The 27169-nt window shown below is 46.2% G+C and overlaps 1 protein-coding gene across 3 annotated transcripts in view; it reads right to left on the bottom strand.

The window, feature by feature from the left end:
* Window positions 1-27169, bottom strand: part of RALGAPA2 (Ral GTPase activating protein catalytic subunit alpha 2) — a 377942-nt gene that overhangs the window by 252055 nt on the left and 98718 nt on the right. For 2 of the 3 annotated variants that reach the window (XM_074989296.1, XM_074989297.1), the window contains 4 exons: window positions 25865-26102; window positions 23697-23861; window positions 6744-6884; window positions 727-864 (listed from right to left, as the gene is read on the bottom strand). In XM_074989296.1, coding sequence (XP_074845397.1) covers window positions 727-864; window positions 6744-6884; window positions 23697-23861; window positions 25865-26102 — 682 coding nt within the window. The remainder of the gene's footprint in view (window positions 1-726; window positions 865-6743; window positions 6885-23696; window positions 23862-25864; window positions 26103-27169) is intronic. The other variant, XM_074989298.1, reaches the window with a different exon arrangement.

Below are 27169 nucleotides of genomic sequence, written 5' to 3'. Positions count from 1 at the left end.
CCAGAGAAAATGGAGTGATCACCCATTTGTTTTTGCTTCGTTAGTGGGTGCTCTGAATTCTGGGATAGTGACATCAAACTCCCACAAGCAACTGCAGCCATTTTTTTCCTCCCATGACCCAATGGCACAAAACCTACATAATGCAACAGGGCTAAGGCACTGTGTGATAGATAGCCACAATGCATTGCTTATGCAGTGGAACATGGATAAGCAATGAAGACGCAAAGGAAATGGCAAGTTGACTTTCTGGAACATTTATGGACAATTAACTTTGAGTTTATAAATTTGATGTTTGAAAGTTGAATTTATTAAAATCAATTTATATGGTGGTGTAGATCTAGCCTAATATAGCCAAAGGCTGAAGTAGGTTAAATATACTTTCCTTGGCCATTATTAATGCACTTTCAAACGGTTAAAACTATCTTTTTAAGTGAGATATAATTAAACTATTGAAAATTCTCTCAAGGCGGGTAGATGCAGATAACCAGAGGTATTATTTTAGGAGTATGCTAAAGTTACATCTAAATTTGTTACTTATTAAAACAGTCTTTGGAGCACTGAAAAACAGGTTTTACTGTACCATAGCTTACAAGAACAGCCATTATGGGATAAATATACATTCATACATTAGCAATGGGACATTCTTCCTTCCAATTCACAAATACAGTTTAATGAGATACAAAGGCAGTTCAACATATTAGAGCTACTGTATGCCAGAAAAGTTACCTTGCAAAAAATCAGAACTAAACTGGTCTGTAACATCTGAAGTGCTACTGCTTCGAGTTAGTTGTTGCTCCTGGTCTGCAAATCGGCCATTAGCATCTGCTCCTGTTGTATTTTCTGACAGCTGAGCTTCTTCAACTTCTGCAGATATCAATTAAAATGAAATGTGTGACAAGGATTCAAAAACTATTTTCACGTTTACCACATGTTAATAAAGCAAAGTCATATGAAAAGATGAACAAGCTAAACATTTAAGGCATAGAAACTGAGAATTTTAATTTTAGTTTTACCAAGCACTCTCCACAAGAGGAGGAAAAAGGAAAAAGTATGCCAACAGTAGAATTACGAAGAGATTCTGAGAAGAGAATTCAAATTATCAAAGTCATAGACTGGCTGTTGAGAGATGAAAGGGATATCACATGAAGAGAAATTAAAAAGATGACGACTGCTTAGTTTAGAAAGGAAAAGGGAGAGAGGAAATATATAACAATGAATAGTACAGATGATTAATTTAGTGTTCCCATTTACTTTTCCCATAATAAAAAAAAGGGAGAAACTTGAAAAATCAACACATTCAAAATGGCTAAAAATAATATATGTATATTTCATTAATACCTGAGTTATGTCTACACTATGTGAGCACCTCATTAGCATAATGCTGGCCACGGCGATTCAAAAGTGCCGCTTTCAAATCACACGTCACCTGTGTAGACGAGGGCCTTTCAAAAGGACTCCCAGTCTTTGAAAGCCCCATATTCCTATTCGGTTTTAGGAATAAGGGCCTTTCGAAGACTGGGGGGTCCTTTCAAAAGACCCCCCCCCCCACACTCACACAGCGGCACGCAATACAAAAGCGGCACTTTTGAATCACCATGGCTGGCATTATGCTAATGAGGTGCTGCATATTCATTGCAGTGCCTCATTAGCATTTACCATACTGGCTCATTAGCATCCCCCTTTCTAAAGGCAGGGGCTAGTGTAGACATAGCCCTGGTATAACTATCCAGTGGGACTCACGTGCAAGGGATTTGATTTTAAAAAACACATGAGTAAACTCAAGGGCCATGAGTACATGGCATGCTACTGCCAGCAGGGTCATGCAAATGAGGGCACGACAGTGCAAATGAGGCACTAATTTACAAATCGTGCAATTCATTTGCATACTCTTGCACGATTGCTGTCCCGGCAGAGGCTTCAGTCACTAGAAAACAAGCCATGGAGATGGGTTCTGTTGACCAAACCCCACCTTCTCGACAGCCCCTTACCCCTCAGTTTTTGTCAGGGATAAGGGCCTGTCCACAAGGAGGGTTTTGGTGAACAGAACCCCATCTACATGGTTTGTTTTCTGGTGACTGAAGCCTCTGCCGGGACAGCAATCGTGCAAGAGTATGCAAATGAAGTGCACGATTTGTAAATTAGTGCCTCATCTGCACTGTCGAGTGCCCTCATTTGCATGACCCTGCTGACAGCAGCACACCATGTAGATGCGGCCATGCAGTATTAGACTTTCATAACAATAACTAAAATTTAAGGGCAGAACATTCTCCTCATTCCTGACTCCCTCAAAGCCTATTCGCCTACTTCCCTCTTCTTCAATCATCCAGTACTGACCACTGGCACTGACTGGTTTCTGAATTAGACAGACCAGTGGTTTGTTCCAGTGTTGCAGCTCTGACATAGGTGCCTCATCATATGTACAGGAAGGGGATCAACTCTCCCAAAAAGCTTAGCATGTGCACACAAAGTTGGAACCTTTCCTGGGGCCCTTTATGATTTGTGAGTTGGGAGGAAAATAGGAGACACAAGAAGAAGCACACTGAAGAGGAGGGAGAGGGGAATCCCTCTCCTTCCACTGCATCATCTCACATTCTTGAGAACAATAGCTGCATACCTTGGGACATGCACATGAGGTCCAATCTGCAGGTATCAGTGAATTTATACCCATGCTCCTCCATTGAATTTCCTATATGTGTGTGCTAGAAGGAATGTGAGGTTCTGTTATTACCCTAATGAGATAGATGGTCAGAGCTTAAAATTCTCCAATGTCAAGGAAGCCATAGGATCCTCTTCAGTGGCCAACCACTCCTTCCTAACCTCAAAAAGCTTGTTCTTTCTGAATGAGCACATCTGAATCACTTGATAGGCCTAATAAGATTGTCAGTCTTTGGACAGTTCTATTTAAGCTCATTGGGGGCAGGTGACCCGAGAGCCATGAAGATCTGCCAAGCCTAACAAATGCCATTCTCATGCAACAGATTACTTGAAGAATCCCAATTAATCTATTAAGGCTCATTCTATAAATCTATTAAGCTCCTCAGCATGTGTGCCTCCAGGCCCAATTAGCAGGGTTAGTTAAGGATGAGCAACACTTGTCTTCCATGGTGGGGACTGGATAGGGCTTTTAGTATGTCAAAATTTTTAAGTTTCTTATTTATTATTTAACTGCCCCAATAACCACACTAACTTGGTTCAGGTTTATGTTGTTGGGAAACTGATTTTGCTCATTGTACATTACCAATTTCAGAAAGTCTACTCAACAGGTATCAAATACTCCAAATTAAAACAAAATTAGAGTTACAGCATTAAAAAGTACATAAACCATAACACACACACTCTCATTCCTTCTCTATATGACAGCAAACCCTCTGCTTGACAGTCACTTGGATGATATTAAATATGCTCAATGGGAAAAATGGGGACCCAGTTTTAAGTGTTAGCTCTTGGGTGTACGTGTTAAAAGTCAGAGCCTGTTTCTTCAAAAGATAAAGAAAAATGAGCATCCAAAGGGTGAGAGGGAAAAGTATAGTAAATTCAGCATCTGCCTCTGTCTTCAGCTGTAATTCATTTGCTGGAAAAGTCACATGAACAGCACACAACCAACGTTCCCACAAATCTGTTCCATCCATGTGCAGATTTTTTCCATGGATGCATGGAATAAATTTTAGTTTGAACACTGACACATATGGTAATGGGCCCCACCAACTGAAATACAAAACCTGCCTACCTCTGGGCACCCTGCTAACTAGGTGGGCAGTAAGTGAATTTCTCCTGAGTGGCTGCACAAGTGCACAGTTTACAGGGAACCTTGCACACAATCTCTTTGGTATCTGGTCCTTCACACACACTACTACCTCTAATACAGGATATAACCTCATCCACCCCATCTATATAATTAATGGGAAGGCAATTAAGTTCAGATACATTCTAACTTACGCTACGTCTACAGTATGAGATAAATTTGAGTTTAAGGTAGTTAGCTCAATATTACCACATGACTGTCTTCACTGTAAATACCACTAACTCAATTTATGGAGCACTAATATAATATCATTGGAACCTACTGGGTGTAACATCAAGATTGAATAAAGGCTGGTGTGGAAGCACCATGTCTTAAAATCAAATTTATTAGCCTTCAGAGGTGTCCCGTATGTAACCCTCAGTGCTCCGCTCTGGCCACTGCTCTGCAGGTGTGTACAAATTAGGTAACAGAAAGACCATGAATTTCAAATCAGGACCAGGAAGCCTGTGGCTGTGGGGTCATGTTTGTATCAGAGCCTGAGAAATGTCTCTTTCTTTCTTTGCTACTAGTGCTGTGAGCGCATCTACCCATTACAAATAGCTCCAGCATGGAGTTTGTGGTTCTGTCACTTGGTAGTTTTTTCTGAGCTGCCTGGCACCAGCTGCTGTCCTGCCACACCATGTGACAGCAAGTCTGTTGTGGGGGTCATGCTTGCGTGAGTCTGAGAAACTTCTCAGCAGCTTACATTTGTGTGTTCTGCCCTCTCCTTCCCCAACAGATTCCACATAGTTGAGGTCTTTCCCACACTCAACTACATCACGTGGCTAGCCCCCAACCCAATAAAAGGACGTGCATGCCATTCAGTGTTAAGCATATTTTTGGGGCCTTTCTGCCACTCGGTGGAAGACACCCTCAGCGGCTATGAATTGTGGCACCTGGCTGCCGCTCAGGGGTAACAATTCAAGTGTCCCTTGAGCCACAGACCCCTCATCGACAGCCAAAAAAATGTTGGGGACCATGTCAACTGGCCATTCAAGCCCCCAAGTACCAAACCACCCCACAATGGCAATGAAATTTGGTGAGCCCCATCCCCACGTTGGCAAAGCCTGTGTAGTGAAAAGGGAAGAAAAAAAAATTTCCTAGCCTCTTCTATCATCTTTCTTCCAACTTTGGACCCCTTCATGAAGGGAAGAGTGGGTGGAGGGCCAGTTGAGAACACAGACTGTCCACAGAAGTTGTATAATGGACTGAAAAGTCAAATACCCTCCCCTCAGCAAGTCTCTTTTTTCAAAAGCTTTACTACCTACTCTTCATTCCTTTCATTGTCCCTGTATTGCTTTCAGGGATCAGATGCAATTAAGGGACGGGGGCCGGGGCGAGGGGGGAGACAGAGGGTGGAGGGTCAGTTGAGAAGACACACTTGACAATTTTCATAAAATCTTTCATAATTCAGTTACAGACACAGTTTTAAAAAGCAATTCAGTTATAGAAGAAATATTTCTGTGCATTTAGCAATCTTTGTTGATGCACTTGTTTTCCTTCCTTCCACCTGGAAAAATGGGCGTTTGCTTACCACGGGAGGGGAATGAGGGCAATGCAATGTGGGAAGATGATGCAAATACCTGCAACAATACCCAGAATGCCATGGGGATGAGGGAACTGTGGGACAGGTTCCCACAATGCACTGCTGCAAAAGTTGATGTTTGCCGATTGAGTGTGGAAACAATAAGACTTTGTGAGGAGCGTGTGGGGAGATGAGAATAGTCAAATTCAAAATTATAAAATCCAGCATTACAAAATCAATATTAATAAGTTTGAATTTATCTCATAATGTAGATGTAGCCATAGTTACAAAGGAAGATGCATGTAAAGAAATTTTAATGTTTAAGTGAGTAAAACTGGATGATTTGTAACAGAGAGGAAGCTGTGCTAGTCTATACACTATCAAAACAAAAACCAGTCAAGTAGCACTTTAAACACTAGCAAAATAGTTTATTAGGTGAGCTTTCGTGGGACAGACCCACTTCTTCAGACCATAGCCAGACCAGAACAGACTCAATATTTAAGGCACAGTCACCTAATAAACTATTTTGCTAGTCTTTAAAGTGCTACTTGACTGATTTTTGTTTTGGATGATTTGTGGAGCTCTAAACATCTGTGTAGAAACAAAAAGCGATACTGCCTAAGTCTTGTATGTTTAAAAAGTTTTTGGTAATAGGAACCATAGAAAGTTTTTTGTTCCTGAAATCAGGATGCCCAGGAAAACATTTTTAGAGGCAAACATTTGCAATCATCATAGCCTGCATAACCTCACTGTAAGAGAGTGAATGGGATTCACTGCCAAAAAGCTAAAACAATGAGAAGTACTGTGGTACCGCATAGACTAACAAATTTATTGGAGCATAAGTTTTGCCCACGAAAGCTTATGCTCCAATAAATCTGTCAGTCTATAAGATGCCACAGGACTTCTCAGCGTTTTTGCAGATACAGACTAACATGGCTACCCCCTGATACTTGTCAAAAAGCTGTGGCTGGATTAATTTTACCTACGTTTTGTTTTGAAATTAGGCTCAATCATTCAAATAGCTTTAAGAATATTTTCCCTGAAACTACTCCAAAATAGAAATATTTAACATACTTTTCTTCTCCCCTTTCTCAAAATAGTGCCTCATTTTGGCAACAAATACAGGTGTGGTGGCCCAAAAATAAAAATAAAAATTATTCAAATATCAGTACCTACCAGCCAAAAAAAATTGGAGAGTGAATATGAAATAGCCTGTATTACTAAACATATGATTAAAGACAAAATATATCCCAAGGACTAAAATATATGCTTTAACAGCAGTAGTCACTGATTAATTGTAAGGTAAGCAGAGTGTGTGCAGTATAAACACGCTGACACACAGTATTACAGAATAATTAAAGAGACAGAGAAAGCCAGCAAAAGCGGTTTAAAAAAACAAAGAACACTGAAATACAAAGATGGCTTTAAGTACAGTACCTGAAAGTCTGTGAGAACAAGAAGTGTAAGAGATACCAGGTAAAAGAGAGGTCACAGTGTGAAGCAGAAGAGGTACACTTTTAGTGGTTGGCAAAGCCTCATAAAGATGAACACAGTTGCTGATTGATTGGCTTCGCTTAGCTTCCAAGGGAAAATAAAGCAATAATTATGTCAGGAGAACAGTAAATTATAGAGATTTTTCTAAGGATACTCTTTACATCAAGGCAAAATGAATGCAAAACACAGTAAACAGTTCTTTAATGTAAATTCTCAGAAAGCCTATATAAACATGAATTCCCATACACTAAAGGTTTGAATGTGTTGGCATAAAATTGCTACGTAATAATGTGTAATAATCAGCAGGGTTTTATTTAAGATTCTGAAATATTACAATACCATATCTTACCATAAAATCCATTGTGCCAATTAACATAGTGGCTATCATACTAGCTCTTACCATGTAAAAATCAGGATGTGCCACCAATCTAACCTATCATAATTTTTTTTTTTATTACTCAGGAATATTAGGAAACGGAAGGCAAATAGACCCAACAATGTGTGTGTCTGAAAACCAAATACATGAGAATCTTCTTCCCTCAATGTCTTGCCTGTTATCTCTGTCCCACAATGCCCAGATACATGGGCTCCTTTCTGTAGTTCTTGAGGTAGTTCAATATTGTTAACAGCCTGTGCAGGCCACACCCACTTCTCTGACTTGCAACCAGATAATTCATTCCAATATCGTGTACAAACTGAGAACATGACATTTAACAATAACTTCAAAAGGCAACCTGTGACCTACGTATAGTGGCCTACAAACTGTAAATAAAATAAATTTTGTCTGTTGGCAATGTTCCTCTACTTTTCTCCACCAGTATCTTGAATAAGTTTTGTTAAGCACACTGAAGCATGTGTGAAAGTACACCACCAGTAGAAATGCATACTGCCAGCTGTGCACGCTGTAGGTTCTCTACTAATCAGGTGGGCAAAATTTGAAGCTGTCCAAGTGCTCAGCTTACAAGGAATGCTGCTGGCCAAGTGAACTCTTCCTCCAACTGTCTCCCTGAGTTATTCAGAAGCTTCTGATCATGTTTTTCTGCATTGGAATCACAGCTCCTTGGAGGAAGGTCCAATTCCGAGTGCTGTACCCTCACATATAATTCAGGGAATTTACAATCCCATTTTTCAAGAACCTGACAATTCTGCCTCACATACAGAATGCCACTTACATTTGGCCAAGTGTTTGTAGGACGGCTCAGGCATGCCTGATGAGTGGGGAAAAGTTATGGCAGGAAGCTGTTGCAGTGGTAGATCCAGGTGGCTGACACACACCATCATGCTCAATTTCAAATAAGAGGGAAAATTACATTATTTGCTACTGCCCAAAAATGAATTAAGACGTACAGCTGGCAAAGGAAATAGCTGGTAACTGATGCTACCAAGGCAGAAGATCTGACATCAAGATGGGGAATTGGAGGTAGCTGGCACAAACCAAATTAGGATGTTAAACCATCTCCAGAATGGCAGAGAGCAGATGAACAGCCCGTACGCCTCAGAATTGTAGGACATGCTGTCCTGCCAGGTAAAGTCAACTGAAAGAGAAGTTACTCACCTGTAGTAACGATGGTTCTTCGAGATGTGTCCCCGTGGGTGCTCCACAATAGGTGTCAGGCTCACCCGGCGCCGCAGATCAGAAATCTTCCAGCAGTTTTTCCTGGATCACACGTGCGCGATCCGGTCCCCACCAGTTCCTTGACTAACCGCCTCGGATGCTCCTGAAAAACACTAGACAGAGATCTGAAGCGGGGAGGATGGACGGGTGGTGGAGCACCCACGGGGACACATCTCGAAGAACCAGCATTACTACAGGTGAGTAACTTCTCTTTCTTCTTCGAGTGGTCCCCGTGGGTGCTCCACAATAGGTGACTACCCAGCAGTAACCCAAGTAAGGAGGTGGGTAATCGGTTTATGTGCAGCTTGCCCCCGAGAGGACTGCTGTCGACAGATGGGTATCCTCTTCGAATACCCAAGGCAGGGCATAATGCTCGGCGAAGGTGTCCTAGGATGACCAGGTCGCCGCTCTACAGATGTCTTTTAACGTGATGCCCTTGAAGAAGGCTGTTAATGCCGCCACCGCCCTGGTGAAGTGAGCCCTGGGCGGGGCTAGCAAAGGAGCATTTTGAAGCTCGTAACAGATTTTTATACAGGATACAACATGCTTTGAGATTCTCTGTGAAGAGAGACCTTCTCCTTTTGACCTGGGAGTGAGAGAGACTAGGAGCCTGTCCATTTTCCGGAAGGACTTAGTTCTGTCTATGTAGAAGGCCAATGCCCTCCTCACATACAGGAGATGCAGGTGTGCCTCCTTGACAGAGCTGTGAGGCTTCCGGTAAAACGAGGGTAAAACTATTGGCTCGTTAAGATTGGACTCCGAAGAGACTTTTGGAACAAAGGCTGGGTGCAGCCTTAAGGTTACCGCCTCCTTTGAGAATACTGTGCAGTGTGGCGTTGCCATCACTGCCGCGAGCTCACTCACCCTGTGGGCTGACGTAGTTGCAAGGAGGAAGGTTGGTTTTTTTTATCGTAAGGAGACATATGGGAACTGTGGCTAATGGTTCAAAAGGTGGCCCCGACAGCGTGCTGAGCACCAAGTCCAAATTCCACGATGGTGGAAGCTGTTTCCAAGAGGGGTACAGGTTTACCAGACCCTTCAAGAACCTGGTAACAACAGGATGGGCGAATACCGTGGGCCCTTCCTCTGTATGCTGAAAGGCTGATATAGCGGCGAGGTGGACCTTTAGCGAGGACAGAGAAAGCCCGCCTCTCTTGAAGTCCAATAAGTATTCTAGTATTACAGGTATAGGAACGGCAAGGGGAGCTAACTGCTTGGCGGAACACCAGGCTGTGAATCAAGTCCATTTCTGCTTGTAACTCCTCCTGGTGGAGGTTCTTCGGCTACATTCCAGGACTTGTTGTACTCCCTCCGTACACGTGCTCTTTAAGGAGCTGAGCCATGGATTAGCCATGCTTGTAGGTGCAGACCCTGAGGGTGCGGGTGCACTATGGACCCCTGAGCCTGTGTGAGTAAGTCCGGCACCACCGGTAGAGGGAGCGGTGGGCGGTCCAACATGCGCAGAAGCAAGGAAAGCCATTGCTGCCGATCCCAAGTGGGACTATGAGTATCATGCGAGCTCTCTCCCTTCTGGCTTTGTGCAAGACCTTGTGGATAAGCGCTGTGGGGGAAACACGTAAAGTAGGCAGCCCCTCCATGAAAACATGAATGTGTCTCCCAGGGACCCCCGCCCCACTCCTGCCCCAGAGCACTACTGGGGACACTTTTTGTTGTACTGGGTGGCAAACAGATTGATCTGGGGAAACCCCCATGTACAAAAAATGCGCCGTAGCAGATCGGAGTGGATCTGCCATTCGTGCGTGATTGCGAAGCGCCTGCTCAGCTGATCTGCTTTCACGGTGTGAGCGCCCGGCAAGTACGAGGCTTTCAACGTTATGTTGTTGGCGATGCACCAGTTCTACAATCGGACTGCTTCCGCACATAGGGCACGGGATCATGCTCCTCCTTGTCAATTGATGTAAAACATAGTGGAGGTATTGTCGGTATTGAATCCTGACTACTTTGCCATGTAGGTAATCTCGAAAATGTTTGCAGGCATTGAACACTGCTCTGAGCTCCAGTATGGTTATGTGCAGTGTCTGTTCCGCAGGGGACCATAGCCCTTGCGTTACCTTGTCGCCAATGTGCGCTCCCCATCCTATGCGGGAGGCGTCGGTAGTAAGAAAAATAGAAATTTGTGGTTGGTGAAAAGGCACCCCCACTAGCAGATTCTTGGGGTTTTCCCACCACGCCAGGGATCTGCACACCTCTGTTGGGGGTGACACCACCCTGTGGACAGTGTGGGATGCCGATTTGTAAACACTCGCCAGCCAACGCTGCAGGCTTCACATGTGCAACCTGGCATTATGTACCACAAACGTCGCTGCCACCATGTGGCCCAGCAGCTGTAAGCACGTTAAGACCGGCACCATGGGGCTGTATGTGATGACTTGCACCAGCGAACTGATGGCGCGGAAGCAGGCGTCGGGTAGGTACACCCTTGCTGTGATAGAGTTTATGCGTGCCCCTATGAACTTTGTGTGTTGTGTGGGTTCGGACTGTGACTTTGCGAGGTTGATGACTAGGCCCAGCGAAGAAAATGTGTCCGCTGTGATGTGTATCATGCGTGAGACCTCTGCCTTCGAGGCCCCTTTTAGCAGGCAGTCGCCCAGATATGGGAAAAATAAACACCCCCTGTCTGTGCAGGTAGGCTGACACCACTGCCAGGGTTTTGGTAAAGACTCTGGGGGCCGAGGAGAGGCCGAACAGAAGAACCCTGTGCTGGAAGCGCTCCTGGCCGACTGTGAAGTGGAGGAAGCGTCTGTGTGCCGGGTGGATTGTTATATGAAAGTAAGCATCTTGTAAGTCGAGTGCTGCAACCCAGTCTCCATCGTCCAGTGCCGTGAGTATCAAGGCAACTGTGATCACCCGAAAAAGTTGCTTGCGCAAGTAACGGTTGAGGCCCCGACGATCTAAGATGGGCCTCCAGTCTCCTGTTTTCTTCTTTCATAGGAAGTAGCGTGAATAAAAACCTTCCCCTGGAATTATTCCGGCACTCTTTCCACCTCCCCTATGAACATAAGGTGATTCACCTTCTGCTTGAACCTCGCCTCGTGGCAGCGTCCCTGAGGCGAGGCCTGGTGGGAGGCTTCGTCGGTGGAAGCGACTGGAAGGGGATCGCGTAACCCGTGGCTATGATCTCCAGCACCCATTTGTCTGTGGTGATCTTCTGTCATTGGGAGTGGAACGGTCTGAGGCGATGATGGAACATGAGATGAGAGTGGCATTGAGCGAGGCTATTGATAGTTCAGCCCCCGACATACCCATCAAACTTGTTGCCTTTGGGCCTGCCCCGAGGGTGTACGGCTTTGTTGAGAATGTTGCCTAGGAGTTCTGTACTGTTGCTGCTGTTGATAGCGCCCTTGGCCGTAGCCCCGTTGATATTGAGCACGCTGTGGTTGTAAGCATAGCGTCTTTGCTGAGGATAAATTTTTCCCTCCTGTATGGGGAAGTATAAATGCCCAAGGTTCTAAGCGTAGCGCTGTAGGCGCTGAACGTGCCGCCGTGTCCGCCACGTCCAGGGCAATCTGGACTCCCGTCCGCGATGCTGCGTAGCCCTCTTGAATAATCGCCTTTAACACCGGCTTTTTGTCTTCCGGAAGTGAAGCCATAAGGGGAGTAAGCCTGGAGTAATTATCAAAATTATGGTTTGCTAGGTGTGCCCATAATTTGCCACTCTCAATAGCAGGGTAGAAGAGGAGTATACCTTCCTGCCAAACAGCTCTAGCTTCTTATCATCTTTGTCCGCTCCCCCAGTTTGTACTGAGAAGCCTTTGACCTCTGCTGGGAATTTGGTTGTGGGCGACTGAAGAGGAACTCCATGCCCTCTGCTGGGACGAAGTACTTCTTATCCGCTCTCTTGTTCGTAGGTGGAACAGAGGCTGGAGTCTGCCATATAGTAGTGGCTGACTCCAGAATGGCTTCGTCCAGCGGAATAGCAATTTGGGATGAAGCCGGGGGTCTCAAATTTTCCAGGAGTATGTGATGTTTCTCCTGCACCTCTGCCATTTGAATGTCTTGCGTGAAAGCCACCCTTTTAAACAGCTCCTGAAACTGTTTAAGGTCATCCGGGGGAGAGACCTCCCCGGGGGCCATGGCCTCATCTGGGGAGGATGAGGAGGAACCACTAGGGTAAACCTCCCTCAAACCCTCGGGCTCCTGCGGTCGACGATACACTTGCTCACTGGAGGATTGTAAAGGAAAGTCTTGGGCTTCTAAAATTAACTCCCCTTGAGACAACTGTGTGTCCGTCCCCGATCGGGAGTGCCCACGGGGGTATTGAGCGGCCGGGGGGGGACCTGCCCCTGGGTGTAGGCCTGTGGTGTCTGTGTCCAGCATGATAAGGACGACCATGGCAGCATGGGCAAGGGTCCAGGGATGGAGACCGAGACCACTCACGGGGTGTGTACCCCCGATGTCTGGGAGAGCGAGACCTCCGCGACGACACAGGTAGAGGTGAAACTGGCTTGTGATAGTACTCCAGGGGATCCAATCCCAGAAATGGTGAAGGTGGCCCAAGCCATGGTGACATTGGTTGGAGGAATGGAGAAGGAGGTTCCGGATGGGCCGGTGGAGACACAGGCCTTTGGTGCGGCGTGTGTATCACAGGGGGAGGGCTCGGTGCTAACAGCAGCGCAGCCCTGTCCAGAGATGGACTGGGGTGTCAGGCTTTTGATTTTGCCTTGCCCCTCCCCTGCAGGGCCAGCACCGCCCCCTCCCGTGCCAGGGATCTTGGCCCCGCTGTCAGCACCGCGCTCGGCACCGTCAGCTGCGGTGCCGCGCGTCTATCCTCTTCCGGTGGCTGCAGTCTCCGTGCCTGGCGCCCCTGCACCATTGGTGCCGCGGGGGCCGGTGCTGCCTGTGGCGGTGCCGCCGGGTCTGGCGTTTGCCTCGCTGACGCTCCAGGTGCCGCGCGTGCCGGCTGTTGTATAACCGGAGGCTCAGCCTCTGCCACGTGCGCTGCCGCTTGCCTGAGTATGCAGCTGGGGGCTGTGTGCTCCGCTCGTCCTGCTCACTGCAAACGCCGGCAAGGATCGAGCCAGGGAGAGTTTCCTCCGTTTCTGCACCGAGGGGGCCAGAGAAAGCTGCCCTCCTCTTATGCAACCCAGAGGGCCCTTCTGGGTGAGGCTTCTCCGGCAAGTCCGGCTGGAGAGCCTTATCAACAAGAGCATTTTACGCTTCATCGCTCTGTCCTTCTTGGCCCTGGCTGTGAGCTTAGCACAGTGAGAACACTTCTGGGTAGCCTGTGATTCCCCCAGGCATTGGATGCATTCGCTATGCCCCACAGAGGCTGGCATAGCATGACTCACGCATTTTTAAAATCTGAAGAGGCCATCGCGGTGAGTCCTTTACTGTTAATAGGGCACTTAACACTTAATCCGTGCCTTTCCACCCCAAATAGTGATCACCGGCCTGCGGGGCAGCGGGCGGCCTAAATGGCCTTCACGTCCGCTCTTCTCTTCTCCGCTCCTCTCTTTTTTCTTTTCTTTTTTTGCTGATATTCTCTTTGTCTTTGCTTTCTCTCTTTTTTTTTTTTTTTTTTTGTTTAATAACCAAAAACAACAAATGACATGTAGAAAAACCACTATCTAATCTGACTCTGGCCTTAGCCTGAGTAGATTCCGTCTGCAGCCAATGGCGGTTGAGAAGGAACTGGCGGGGACCGGATCGCGCACGCAGCTGGGGGCGCGCAGGGGGGCGGTGCGCGCTGGCGCATGCACAATCCAGGAGAAACTGCTGGAAGATTTTCCAAGCTGCGGCGCCGGGGCGAGCCCGACACCTATTGTGGAGCACCCATGGGGGCCACTCGAAGAAGAAAGAGAAGTTACTCACCTGTGTAGTAATGATGGTTCTTCGAGATGTGTCCCCGTGGGTGCTCCACAGTAGGTGTCGGGCTCGCCCCGGCGCCGCAGCTTGGAAAATCTTCAGCAGTCTCCGTCAGGTCGCGCATGCGCCGATGTGCGTCGGCTCTTTGCGTGCTTACGGACACGTGCACGATCCGGTCCCCGCCAGTTCCTGATCAACCGCTCTGGACGCCCCTGAAAACACACAAACAGAGCTCCGAAGTGGAGAGGAACGGGTGGGTAATGGAGCACCCACGGGGACACATCTCGAAGAACCATCGTTACTACACAGGTGAGTAACTTCTCTTTCTTCTTCGAGTGGTCCCGGTGGGTGCTCCACAGTAGGTGACTACCCAGCAGTAACCCCCCCCCGAAAAAGGAGGTGGGTACCAGGTTTATGCGCAGCTTGCCCGTGAAAGGACTGCTGTCGACAGGCGTGTATCCTCATCAAGCATCCTGTGCATGGCGTAGTGCTTGGCGAAGGTGTCATAGGAAGACCTTGTCGCCGCTCTGCAGATATCTCTCAGCGCGATGCCTTTGAAGAAGGCTGTTGACGCCGCCATTGCCCTAGTAGAGTGGGCTCTTGGTGGAACTGGCAGAGGAGTCTTGCGAATCTCGTAACACAGTCTCATGCAAGACACAATGTGATTTGAAATCCTCTGTGAAGATAGCGCTTCTCCTTTTGACCTGGATGCAATGGACACCAGGAGTCTGTCCGTTTTCCGGAAAGGTTTAGTTCTATCAATGTAGAAGGCCAGTGCCCTTCTTACGTCAAGTAAGTGCAACCGTGCCTCTTCATTTGAGTTGTGAGGCTTAGGATAGAACAAGGGCAGCACTATTGGTTCGTTGATGTGAAAGTCTGAAGAGACCTTCGGAACGAAGGCTGGGTGTAATCGTAAGACCACCGCTTCTTTTGAGAAAATCGTGCAGGGTGGTGTGGACGTTATGGCCGCGAGCTCGCTCACTCTGCGAGCTGACGTGATTGCCAGGAGGAAAGTCGTCTTAATACTAAGTAGTCGAAGGGGGACCGTAGCCAATGGTTCAAAGGGCGGTCCCGAGAGGGTGTGTAGAACTAGGTCTAAACTCCATGACGGCGGTATTGGTTTCCGAGGGGGGTACAGGTTCACCAACCCCTTTTGGAAATGCGAGACAACAGGATGGGCAAATGTGGTTGATCCATCCTTTTCATGCTGAAACGCTGATATAGCTGCCAGATGCACCTTTATAGAGGATAGCGAAAGTCCATTTTGTTTGAGTTGTAGCAAATAATCCAGAATCGTAGGTATGGTGGCGTCCCGGGGTATTAATTGCCTGGAGGAACACCATTCAGAAAAACGTAGCCATTTGTGCTGATAAGTCTTTCTGGTGGAAGTTCTCCGACTACATTCAAGCACTTGTTGTACTCCCTCTGAGCATGTAGTCTCTAGGGTGCTTAGCCATGGATTAGCCAGGCTTGTAGCCGAAGTCTCTTCGGGTGCGGGTGCAGTATTGACCCCCGAGCCTGAGAGAGGATGTCCGGTACTGTTGGTAGGAGAAATGGCTGATGTTGAGCCATGCGCAAGAGCAATGGGAACCACTGTTGTTGGTCCCATGTTGGGACTATGAGTATCATGCGTGCTTTCTCCCTTCTGGTCTTCTCTAAGACCTTGTGTATAAGTGTCGTGGGAGGGAACGCATAAAGTAGAGGGCCCTTCCATGGGATCATGAAGGCGTCCCCCAAAGACCCCTGTCCCATGCCCGCTCTGGAGCAGTATTGGGGACATCTCTTGTTTTCTCGGGTGGCGAACAAGTCGATTTTGGGAAAACCCCATCTGCGAAACACTTGGTGGAGTAGATGTGGACGGATCTGCCACTCGTGAGTGGGCGCAAAGTGTCTGCTGAGTTGATCCGCCTTGACGTTGTGGATCCCCGGTAGGTATGAGGCCTTTAGAGTTACATTGTTGGTGATGCACCAGTTCCAGAGCCGGACCGCCTCCGCGCAAAGTGTACGAGACCTGGCTCCCCCGTCGGTTTATATAAAACATGGTGGTGGTGTTGTCGGTATTCATGCCGACTACTTTTCCGTGCAGATAATTGAGAAAATTCCTGCACGCATTGAACACTGCCCTGAGCTCTAATATGTTTATGTGCAGTGTCTTCTCCGTGGGGAACCATAATCCTTGAGTGGTTTTGTCGTCCATGTGAGCCCCCCATCCCATGTGGGAGGCATCTGTTGTAATGAACGCTGTGATTTGCGGTTGGCGGAAGGGCACCCCTGTCAGGAGATTCCTGGGGTTTCCCAACCATGTTAGCGAGCTTCGTGCCTCTGTTGTAAGTGACACTCTCTTGTGGACGTTGTGGATTGAGGGTTTGTATACTGTTGCCAACCAATGCTGCAATCCTCGCATATGCAGCCTGGCGTTTTGCACCACAAACGTGGTGGTTGCCATATGCCCCAACAGCTGTAAGCACGTGAGAACTGGAACAGTGGGGCTGTACGTTAGTAGTTGTACGAGAGATTCGATGGCATGGAAACGTGCCTCGGGTAAATACACCCTTGACGTGACTGAGTCTATCCGAGCCCCTATAAACTCTATATTTTGTGTGGGGTCGGTCTTTGATTTTGAGAAATTGATGATGAGGCCCAGTGAGGTAAATGCGTTTGTGGTGATGTGTATCATCCGAAGTACCTCCCGGGAGGTCCCCTTTAACAGGCAATCGTCCAGGTACGGGAAAATGAAAACACCCTGTCTGTGTAGGTATGCCGACACCACTACTAAGGACTTGGTGAAAACTCTGGGTGCTGAAGAGAGTCCGAATGGGAGGACTCTGTACTGGAAATGATCTGTACCCACAAGGAACTGGAGGAAGCGCCTGTGGGCTGGATGAATCGCAATATGAAAATACGCGTCCTGCAAGTCGAGGGCCGCAAACCAATCGCCCTGGTCTAGTGCCGTGATTATTGAAGCCATCGTAGTCATTTTGAAGCGTTGTTTGCGTAGGTACTGGTTCAGTGCGCGTAGATCCAAAATGGGTCTCCACCCCCCATCTTCTTCTCTGTCAGGAAATACCTGGAGTAGAAGCCTTTGCCTTGAAACTGTTCCGGTACCCTCTCCACCGCCCCTATGAATAGGAGGTGGTCCACCTCCCGCCTTAATTCCGGTAGGTGAGAGGGGTCTCTGAGGATGGGTGCGGTGGGAGGATTTGGTGGAGGTAAAGACTGGAAGGGGATCGTGTACCCCGTGTTTACAATCTCCAGTACCCACTTGTCCGACGTGATGCTTTCCCATTGTGGGTAGAATGGCTTGAGTCGGTGATGGAACATGTACTGAGATAGGCACTGAGGTACGGTCTTGGCTTCGCTGCCCTCGACATACCCGTCAAACTTGCTGTCTCGCACTTCGCCCTGTGGGGGCGCTGCCCTGCTGAGGCCGGTGCCTAGGGCCTTTTTAATGTGTTTGTTGATGACGCCCTTGATCATACCCCCATTGAAATTGGGCACGTTGTTGTTGGTAACCATAACGGCGTTGTTGAGGATAAAATTTCTTCCTTCTGAACGGTGAGGTATATATCCCCAAGGTCCGAAGCGTCGCTCTGGAATCTTTGCTCGAGTGTAGAACTGAGTCAGTCGATTCAGCAAACAATTTTATGTTATCGAAGGGGAGGTCTGCAGCCTTGACTTGCAACTCCTTTGGAATGCCGGATGTATGAAGCCATGACTCTCTCCGCATTACCACTGCAGTGGCCACGGCATGGGCCGCTGTATCCGCCACATCGAGTGCAATCTGCACGCCTGCTCGAGAAGCCGCGTAACCCTCTTGCACGATTGCCTTAAGAACTGGCCTTTTTTCCTCTGGAAGGAAGTCCATGAGGGCAGTAAGTTTGGAATAATTGTCAAAATTGTGATTCGACAAATGAGCGGCATAGTTGGCCATACGTAGCAATAGGGTAGAGGAGTAGGCTTTTCTACCCAGAAGATCCAACTTTTTTATGTCCTTGTCCAATCCCCCAGATTTGTACTGGGCCGATTTGGACCTGTGTTGGGACGATTCAACCACCAGCGAGTTTGGCTGTGGATGACTAAATAGAAATTCCATCCCTTTCGCAGGGACGAAGTACTTTTTGTCCGCCCTTTCGTTGGTAGGTGGAGCGGATGCTGGGGTTTGCCATATATTAGTGGCTGCCTCCATGATTGCATCGTCCAAGGGAATAGCAATTTTAGAAGAAGATGGAGGCCTGAGGTTTTTAAGGAGTCTGTGGTGTTTCTCCTGCACCTCCGCCACTTGAATATCTTGGGATTGAGCTACCCGTTTGAACAGCTCCTGGAACTGTTTAAGGTCATCTGGGGGAGAAATGTCTCCAGGGACCACGGCCTCACCTGGCGAGGATGAGGAGGCGTCACTATGGTATCTCTCCTCCAATTCCTCTGGATCCTGGCTGTATTGCTGTGATTGTCTTTGTGGAATTTCGAGGTGGGGTTCAGTGTCCTTAGACCCAGCTTCTGATCGGGGCAGCCGTGGTGTTCCCCCAGGTGGAAGCAGAACACCTTGGCGTTGAGGAGTAGTCGACGGGGATCCATAGTGAGACGTCGAACTCCTATGATGACGCCCTGCATAATGATGGCGGTCGTAGCAACAGGGACAGGAGCCTGGCGATGGAGACCTGGACCATGACCCAAGGATGTAAGGGTGGTGCCTGGAATGACGAGACCTCCGAGATGATACCGACGTGCAAGGAGAGCCTCTGTGAGAAGACTCGTAGGGATCTCTGCTAGATGCTGGATAAAAGCGTGCAGATCCCTGTGATGGGCTCCAAAGGAAAGGAGAAGGACGTCTGTGGCAGGCTGACGGTGTTGCTGCCCGTCGAATCTCTGGTGGTGATCGCGGGGATAGAGGCAGTGCAAATCCCTCAGGAGAGGGGTTATGGTGCCTGGTCTTCGTTTTAGCCTTTACCCTCTTGGGTGGCCCTATTGGTGAACTTGGTACCGGAGCAGGTGTCATGCTGATTTCCACTGCTCCCGGTGCCGCTACTGTTGGTGCCGCTACTGTCGGTGCCATCATTGCCGGTGCCGCCGATCCCGGTGCCGCTGTCCTCGGTGCCGATGTGTTCGGTGCCGCCATCTGCGGTGCCTCTGGGGAAGTCCCGATCGGTGCCGCAGTAGCCGGTGCCGAGCCGATTAGTGCCTGCACGGCTCTCGGTGCCGACTCCCCAGTTGTTGCAGGGCCTCGAGTTGTTGCATGCGCCGTGGCTTTACCAGTAGAGGAAGCCAGCGTGCGCGGGCCCTTTGTTACACTCGTCCCACTCCCAACAGTCAGGGGCAGGGATCGAGTAGGTGAGGCTCTTCTTTTCTTCTGTGCAGAGGAGGTCAAAGAGGCAGCCTTCCTCTTGTGCGCTCCTGAAGAGCCTTCCGCATGTACTGTCTCCGATGCAGCAGGCTGAAGTGCTTTGTCAACTAACAGCATCTTCAGCCTCATTTCTCTGTCTTTCCTAGCTCTATTAGTCAACTTAGAACAATGGGAGCACTTCTGAGGAACGTGTGTCTCCCCGAGACACCGTATGCATTGGCTATAGCCATCCGAAGCAGGCATGGCCTCCCGGCAAGATTCACACTTCTTAAAGCCGGGGGATGGCATTGTTAAAACTTAACTCTGAGTCCTTTATGTGCTAATAGCGCACTTAACAGTCTATTAGTTGATATTAAATAACCGTTGGCCTTTGAAGGTTGACAACAAACGCGGCGGGCCCTCCCAGAGGCGGCCGCTGCTGTTCTAAGATAGTCTTTAGGTTTTAAACAACTTTAACAGAGAGATTAACTATAACTACTATAGAACTGCTAACTAGAACTGTTGAAACTATTAACACTAGAAAAAAATTAGGATTTAGCTGTCTCGGGCGTTGGAGCCGGAGAGGATTCCGTCTGCAGCCGTTGGCAGTTGAAAAGGAACTGGCAGGGACCGGATCACGCACGTGACCGTAAGCGTGCGAAGAGCCAACGTGCATTGGCGCATGCGCGACCCGACAGAGACTGCTGAACATTTTCCGAGCTGCAGCGCCGGAGCGAGCCCGACACCTACTGTGGAGCACCCACGGGGACCACTCGAAGAAGAATGGCTACTTTACTAGGGCAGCCCACTAGCTTTGCTGACACCTGGATGTGGTATCAGCTTCCCTCCATCTCAGGGAAACTGGATTAGCCTTTCCCAAAAAATATCTGGGAAATACATTTCAGTCATGAATTCATGTTATTTTAATATATTTGCAAATAAAGTTGCAATGTGCATTTAACCATGATATTACTGAACATCAAGTTATGATTTTTCAAAAGACATCTCACAAGGCATGCCCTGTACAAAGACTATAACAATAGGTGTAGTGTGTGAGTACAGGGGTTCATTTTACCACATCTCCCTCCTTAAAAAAGCGGCAGTAGAGTTAGCCTATAGAAATATTTTCCCTATGACTGCAAGATTTCCATCAGATTGTGAACCTCAGATGTCTCACACTCAAAGCAAGATTCACACCCTTTGATAACAAACCACTTGCTTGCCACCAAGTTGTGTTTTCTTAATAAGCTGTTTGAATGATCACAGTCTTGAGTTGAACATATTGCATTGAATGTCCTAACTCTTACAGTCAATATGGCCTTTGAAAGAAAATCTCTTGTAAAGCTGCAATGGTCTTTCACTGCTACAACTAATGGTGCACCAACCTTAGTTTCCCCAAACACATTAATATTCCCTATTGTCTGATGAAATATTTTAGTTTAACATTTAGTTTTAATTAAAAGACCCCTTTGAAATCTTATGACACCCTCAAATGAAAAGGGTACTGGTAACCCTGTGTTTACTGTTCGTGAAGGCAAAGGTTTTTTTTTTTTTATTTTTATTATTGAGTTCCCTGAAAGCCACTGACTGGCTTCCAACCCTGGGAATGTCATGTGCATTTTCACTGACAGTATCTCAGATTTTAAATACCAGAAGGAAACACTGAATCATCTAGTCCAATGGCCTGTGTATCACAGACCATTAATTTTTATCCATGAACCTCTTTATTGAGCCCAGTAACTTGCATTTGGCTAAAGCAGTCTTTGTCCCTGAAAAGCTGCATCTCAAACTTTTCCTAATGTTTTGGGGAGGGGTAGAGGGAGACTACTAGACAGGAATCAAAAGTGACCTCTCAGCTGAGGAGGACAGAACTAGAAACTGAAATGAAGTCCCTACTGCCCCCTCAACAGCCAGTCCCACCAGCTGGACTTGGGGTGGTGCATCCAGATCCGCCTGTGCACCAAAGGGAGTGGTGGACACAGCAAATGTGGCAGCAACAGCAAGTTTCTCAAAGCTGGTGTCTGGTTCACCCTCCAGCGGAAGAGGAGGAAGGCCATCAGGAGGTGCAGCAGGTGCTAAAGCACCTCTGAGAGGAGCCAGTGAAAGCCTGGGGACTGGTCTGGCACCATGGCTAGCTGGAAAGTGCTCAGTCTCTCAGCAAGCATCAAAACCCTGCTCTAGCAGCTGTGCTTCCCTTATGGAGGTAGGCGTGCCTCAGCATGGTGAGGGAATGGGCATCTGGGGGAGGCCTTTAAGGCGCATCTCACTGGAGCTCCCAGAAGGGATTGCCAGCCACGCAACTGTCTGCTGTGGTTCTGGTTTTAAGAGCCATTTTGTTGAGACAGCGGCCTGGGCTGCTCTCCGTCATCAGAGCAGATCAGAAGAGCCATCCGCTCTGTGGGCTGGATGCAAATCGATCGACAGAAGTTTTGTCAGAAGATATCTTCTGCCAAAAACTTCTGTCAACAAATCATTCTACTCTAAACATAGCCTGAGTCTTCAAGATGCTACAGGACTGCTTGTTTTTTGAGAAGCTACAGAGTAACATGGCTACCTCCTGAGGCTGAATTCTCTTCTGCATGTTAGGACTCAAGGACACTCTTCCATCATCCTTCACTCCTTGACCTGCCTTCACTTTCCTCTTATTTTCCTCATCATATCTTTCTTTGAGAAAAAGGAAACTAGAGAACATAACCCTGTGTGTGTGTGTGTGTGTGTGTGTGTGTGTGTGTGTGTGTGTGTGTGTGTGTGTGTGTGTGTGTGTGTGTGTGTGTGAGAGAGAGAGAGAGAGAGAGAGAGAGAGAGAGAGAGAGAGAGAGAGAGAGAGAGAGAGAGAGCGCACACGAGCACGCTACTCCACATATTTACTTAGGCTTATTTTCACAAGCGCTGGGAACTCAGCAACTTGAAAAAATTAAGGAGCTTATTCAGGCACCTAAAATATGGGTTTAAGAGCTTAATTTAGGTACCCACTTGTGAAAACTTGCCACTATAAACAGTGCTACTCGTATATATTTCACTTAAGAGTAGAGAAGTCACAAAACAAATGTAAAAAAAAGTCTCTATATTAAGAAAGTGTAAAATGTAATTAAGTGTAGAAAGTGTATAGGTATGGATATGTGAAGTATGAATAATGAAATTCTTATCCTGGTTGGATTTATGAGCTCATTATGATCATTTCAATATAGTTTCATGAAAAGTTAACAGAATTATTAAAATAAGTGATATTTCACTGGTTGTTAAAATGACACATTATGCCATAACTACTCACAAGCTGATAGTTTTACAGTTATACAAATACAATATTTTGTGGGAAATGGCTTAGTCTTCAAGCTTTTTCCCCCCAGTAATAGTATTATATATTCCCTACTATTCTATAAACGATTAAACAAACTTGCTTAACCCTAAAATTTAAAAAATACTATAAGTGTTTAATGAAACGGTAAAGTATTTCTATACCTCCATATAATGTTTACCAAATACTAAATCATGTAGTTCAGAATGTAGTGTATATGTAGATATACAGGAACATATCTATGAAAGAACCTATTCACAATGAATATACAAAATTTCACACTGGAACCTTTAACAAAAAATATAAAAAAAACAAAATCCAAGGGTGTTTTATAATTTATATCTGGTAATATTAGCAAAGTGGGAGAGAAAGAGTATTGTGAACATATACTGTATTTTCCTGTATATCAATAGGATTATTCTGAGGCACACAAAGTATATGTAAACATCAGCAGGACATGATAATCTGGTTATTTGTACCAGTACTTGAATGTTTGAAAGCCTAAGGAAAGCTTTAAAGAATGAAGCCGAAGTATCTTGATCATGTGTGTGCGCACCCCCGCTCCGGAAAAGAGGTGGGACAGCTATTGCCCTTGGGCCTGGTGATTCAAAAAGGGCAAGGGCTCCAGCATCCTTTTAGGCTTCCTGAAGTGAATAAAATTGACCTCTTTTTCTACATATGAAAGGAGAAGTGAAGAAAAGGATTTAGAGGCGAGTTTGCAAATATTTTATCCTAATTAAAAATCACAAGAGGAGATTTTAAATATTGGTGTGATGTATCTCAATTTTACAAATTTTGATCTTTCCATTTATTCAAATGTAAAAGCTGCCAGTGCCTAACCTGTTGCTCTTTGTCGGACTATGTTTCTTGCTTTCTCAACTCCTGGTGCTCCAGAGGTAGTAGCACTCCTGAATCTCATTGGTTCCACAACTTCAGGATGACTTCTCCAACTTAATGAAAATGATCGTCCTACTGCAGTTGTCTTCTGAGGATCCGAGATGCCACCTTTGAGATAAAGAAAGTAAAAGCAACATCAATTTAGAACACTTACAATTAATACTATGCTTATTTCATACTATATACAGTTAAGTGTTTCTACAAAAATAAACTAAAATTGGACAAGTTGTAAACCTATTATTTTTGACAGAAAAACATTATTCAAAATAATTTGAGAGATGCCACCTATGAGAAGATGTACCAAAAACTCAGGCGTTACAGTTCCTCCCATTGTTTCATCTTTCTTTTTTTACCTTCCATTTTCTCAAAATTATAGGCAGCGTCATCAAAGAATGAGGTACTCAAACATGAAAATAAATTTAATAGCTCTCATAGTAAATTACCTCTTAACCACAACTTGAAGCGTCATGACTTAATCAAGTGTCAACATATGTTTTTACAATAACACCATATTGTACTGAAGTACACAAGTAATATGTTCCTTAATTTAAAAATCAAGAATTGAGTCACTAACATTAACAGTCCACTTTGCTCCCACATCCACCTCCCTGATTTCCAGGGCATCTAAGTAACAGGATTAATTGATAACCACATTTTTTAAAAGGGTGCTAAAGCTGAGAATCTGAATTCCTGCTGATTTCAGTGTGGGCTGTTAGGTGCTTGGCATTTTTGAAAATCAAACCACTTGTTTAGATGCCAAACTGTAGACACCCATTGCTTAAATAATCTTTGGCTATATGTTTCCAAATCCTATTTCTTTTACACAGGAAGTAGAAAAAACTGTCAACTTTTCACTAAATCTAAAATATTTATTACTTACTTTTTCAGAAGCTCAGATTATTCCCTGGGCTCGCTTTTGGGGGCTGTGAAACTGGATCCATGATTTTGGAGGGAGATGCCACATCAAATAATGGCTTGAGGTAAAGGGTAGGTAGTGCTGTCATTAATCATGTACGGTCAGTGCAAGCTTCTCCCTAGCTAACTGCCTGATACAGAGTGAGAAGCAACAGCCTAGTGTAGCAGACTAAACACAAAGGTGAGAGTAAGGGACTCCTGTGTTTTAATTCTGGCTCTAATATTAATACTCTATATTGTCTTGGGCAAATCTTGGGACAGTCCGGAAAAAGAGATGCTAAGCTGACTGATCCTGAGTTGCTTCAGGGGCTAGAAGCCTCTGATGTAACTTAGACAACCCTAGGGATCTGTCTAAATTATGCCAACTTCTTATGACTGCCCTATGGGTTTCATCAATTTACCACTCCACCCCCTGTAAACCCTGCTCCTAATGGCATCAGTCCTGTCCCATGGCTTGTGAGGAAGTCTTTAAGACTATCTTCCATAATGCCTGTCAGGTGAATAGTCCCCTCTCTAGCCATAGGCCTACAGCACCTTCTAAGCTGCTCCGGTCCTTCTACCCAGCATACAAGGGTTGGTGCAGAAGTCTCACCTTGGGTCTTTCTGCCTTAGTTTTCCCACATGTAAAATGGAACTTACATTTATCTACCTCACAGAGCTCCATCCTTGTTCAACAGCGCTAAGATTCACAGAGGAAAATTACAGCTCAACAACAGCACAGAACACTAAAAGGCAGAAGTGGTGGCTGTAACACTTTATGGGACCACAGGAAATTTGGCCACACCTATGACAGGTGATCATCCAGCTAACTAAAATAATGCCAAATTATGGAGTTTGCTGGACAAGAGTTTTGGATTAGAGAGGTTCAACCTGTACTGTGGCAGAGCCCCAAACACTGTTGCATTTAAAAAGATTTTATAAAAACAGCACTGTATAAGCATCTTACTAGGCAGATGCTCTTCTTCTTGTGTGTGTGTGTGTGTGTGTGTGTGTGTGTGTGTGTGTGTGTGTATGCACACACGAGTGAGAGAAAGAGAAAAAAACATTACGTACAATGGAGTGCACTTTTTCCAGTGTATCTCTGTAATGTGTAAATAACCATAACTTTTAAGTTACATTACAAATCTAATATAGTCCAACTAAGTGAGTATCTCAACTCGTTTAACATAAAATGTGCTAAAGAAGAGAGAATTTACCTTTGCCTCTTTGCTTTTTCTCCTTTTGCTCACTTAGTTTATCCAGTGGTAAGTTTGTCATTTCAACCCCATATACCATTCTTGCTAACACTACGGTTAGAGAATCCATGATGTTGGCCCATTCAGTTATCAGCTCCTCCCAATCAGTAAGGGAAGACAGTACACTGAGCAGCTCATCCCAGAGTTCTCGAGAAATGTAAACACTCAGATTTGCTCGGATCCAAGCCACAATAAGAGTCTAGGAAACAGGAAAGCAGTGATGTTTGGCATATTTCTAAAAAGCACAAATTAAAAATATGGAAATGCATTTCAACCCACCAAGAGAATTTAGACTTTTGTAACAGCTTATCATATTTTTAATTTTTAGCCATTAAAATGACATTTTTCCCATTTCCTTCATTTCAGAAGTTGCCACTTCTTGAGGCTGTTATGAAAGAATTATCAAGAACCGTAAACAGAAATCAGTTTCATAGGAGTTAAAAAGTTTAGCAGCTAACAAGAAAATTATACAACAGAGACCTGTGTATGAGACAAAATTATGCAACAGTAACACCCTCTTTATTTCAGCAGCAGATCAGGACTTAATTCTGTGTGGGAGTCTGCAAAGAACAGGACTTTTGTCCATGGAAAGGAGAAATGGGAAAAAATAAGTGCAGATTGCACTTTGCTGGTCTGGTACACTTTGTTCAAAGCTCTCCTGCTGTCTGCCAGCCATGCTCAAGGGTTCCACTCAGGGCATCAACCTGTTCTCAGCCACCAGCCCCACTAGTCCCCCAGCCTCCAGTTTCCTGGCCCCAGCAAGCCTTGTGCTCCAGCCCACCACAGCTCTGCAGCTCCTGCTCCTGGTCCGGGACCACAGCAGCCCAACTCGCTGGCTGTAACTCCTAACATGCACCCCCAGCAACCACAACCCTCCTGGCCCCAGCTCCTGCTCTCTGGACTGTGGATGTTGTCAGGCCAGATTTTCCCATATTTCAGAAACTGAACCTGTAGCTCCTCTCCATTTCCTTCTAGTGTTTTTCTTTCACTTGACTGTGCCTTCCCTCCTCTGTTTCTCCAGCAAAGGAGATTGCCATTTCTTTTTTTCCCTCACTACCAGAGCTGCAGCAATACTGAAATATGGCACCAAGAGCTAAGGAGAGTAACAGTACCTCAGGTTGAACAGTTGCCACAAGATACCTTAGTCCTGAAAAATTTTGGTGCCAGGAACAATGGTGCTGGAAGAACAAATAGGTTGGCACCGGAACTGAGAAGCAGGTGTCATCAGCACTGTGTGACATGATGCCAGTAACAAGAGACAGGTAT

This window comes from Carettochelys insculpta, chromosome 3 (genome assembly GCF_033958435.1).
Source record: "Carettochelys insculpta isolate YL-2023 chromosome 3, ASM3395843v1, whole genome shotgun sequence".
Lineage (NCBI taxonomy): Eukaryota > Metazoa > Chordata > Testudines > Carettochelyidae > Carettochelys > Carettochelys insculpta.
This window is presented reverse-complemented; position numbering and strand designations above follow the sequence as displayed.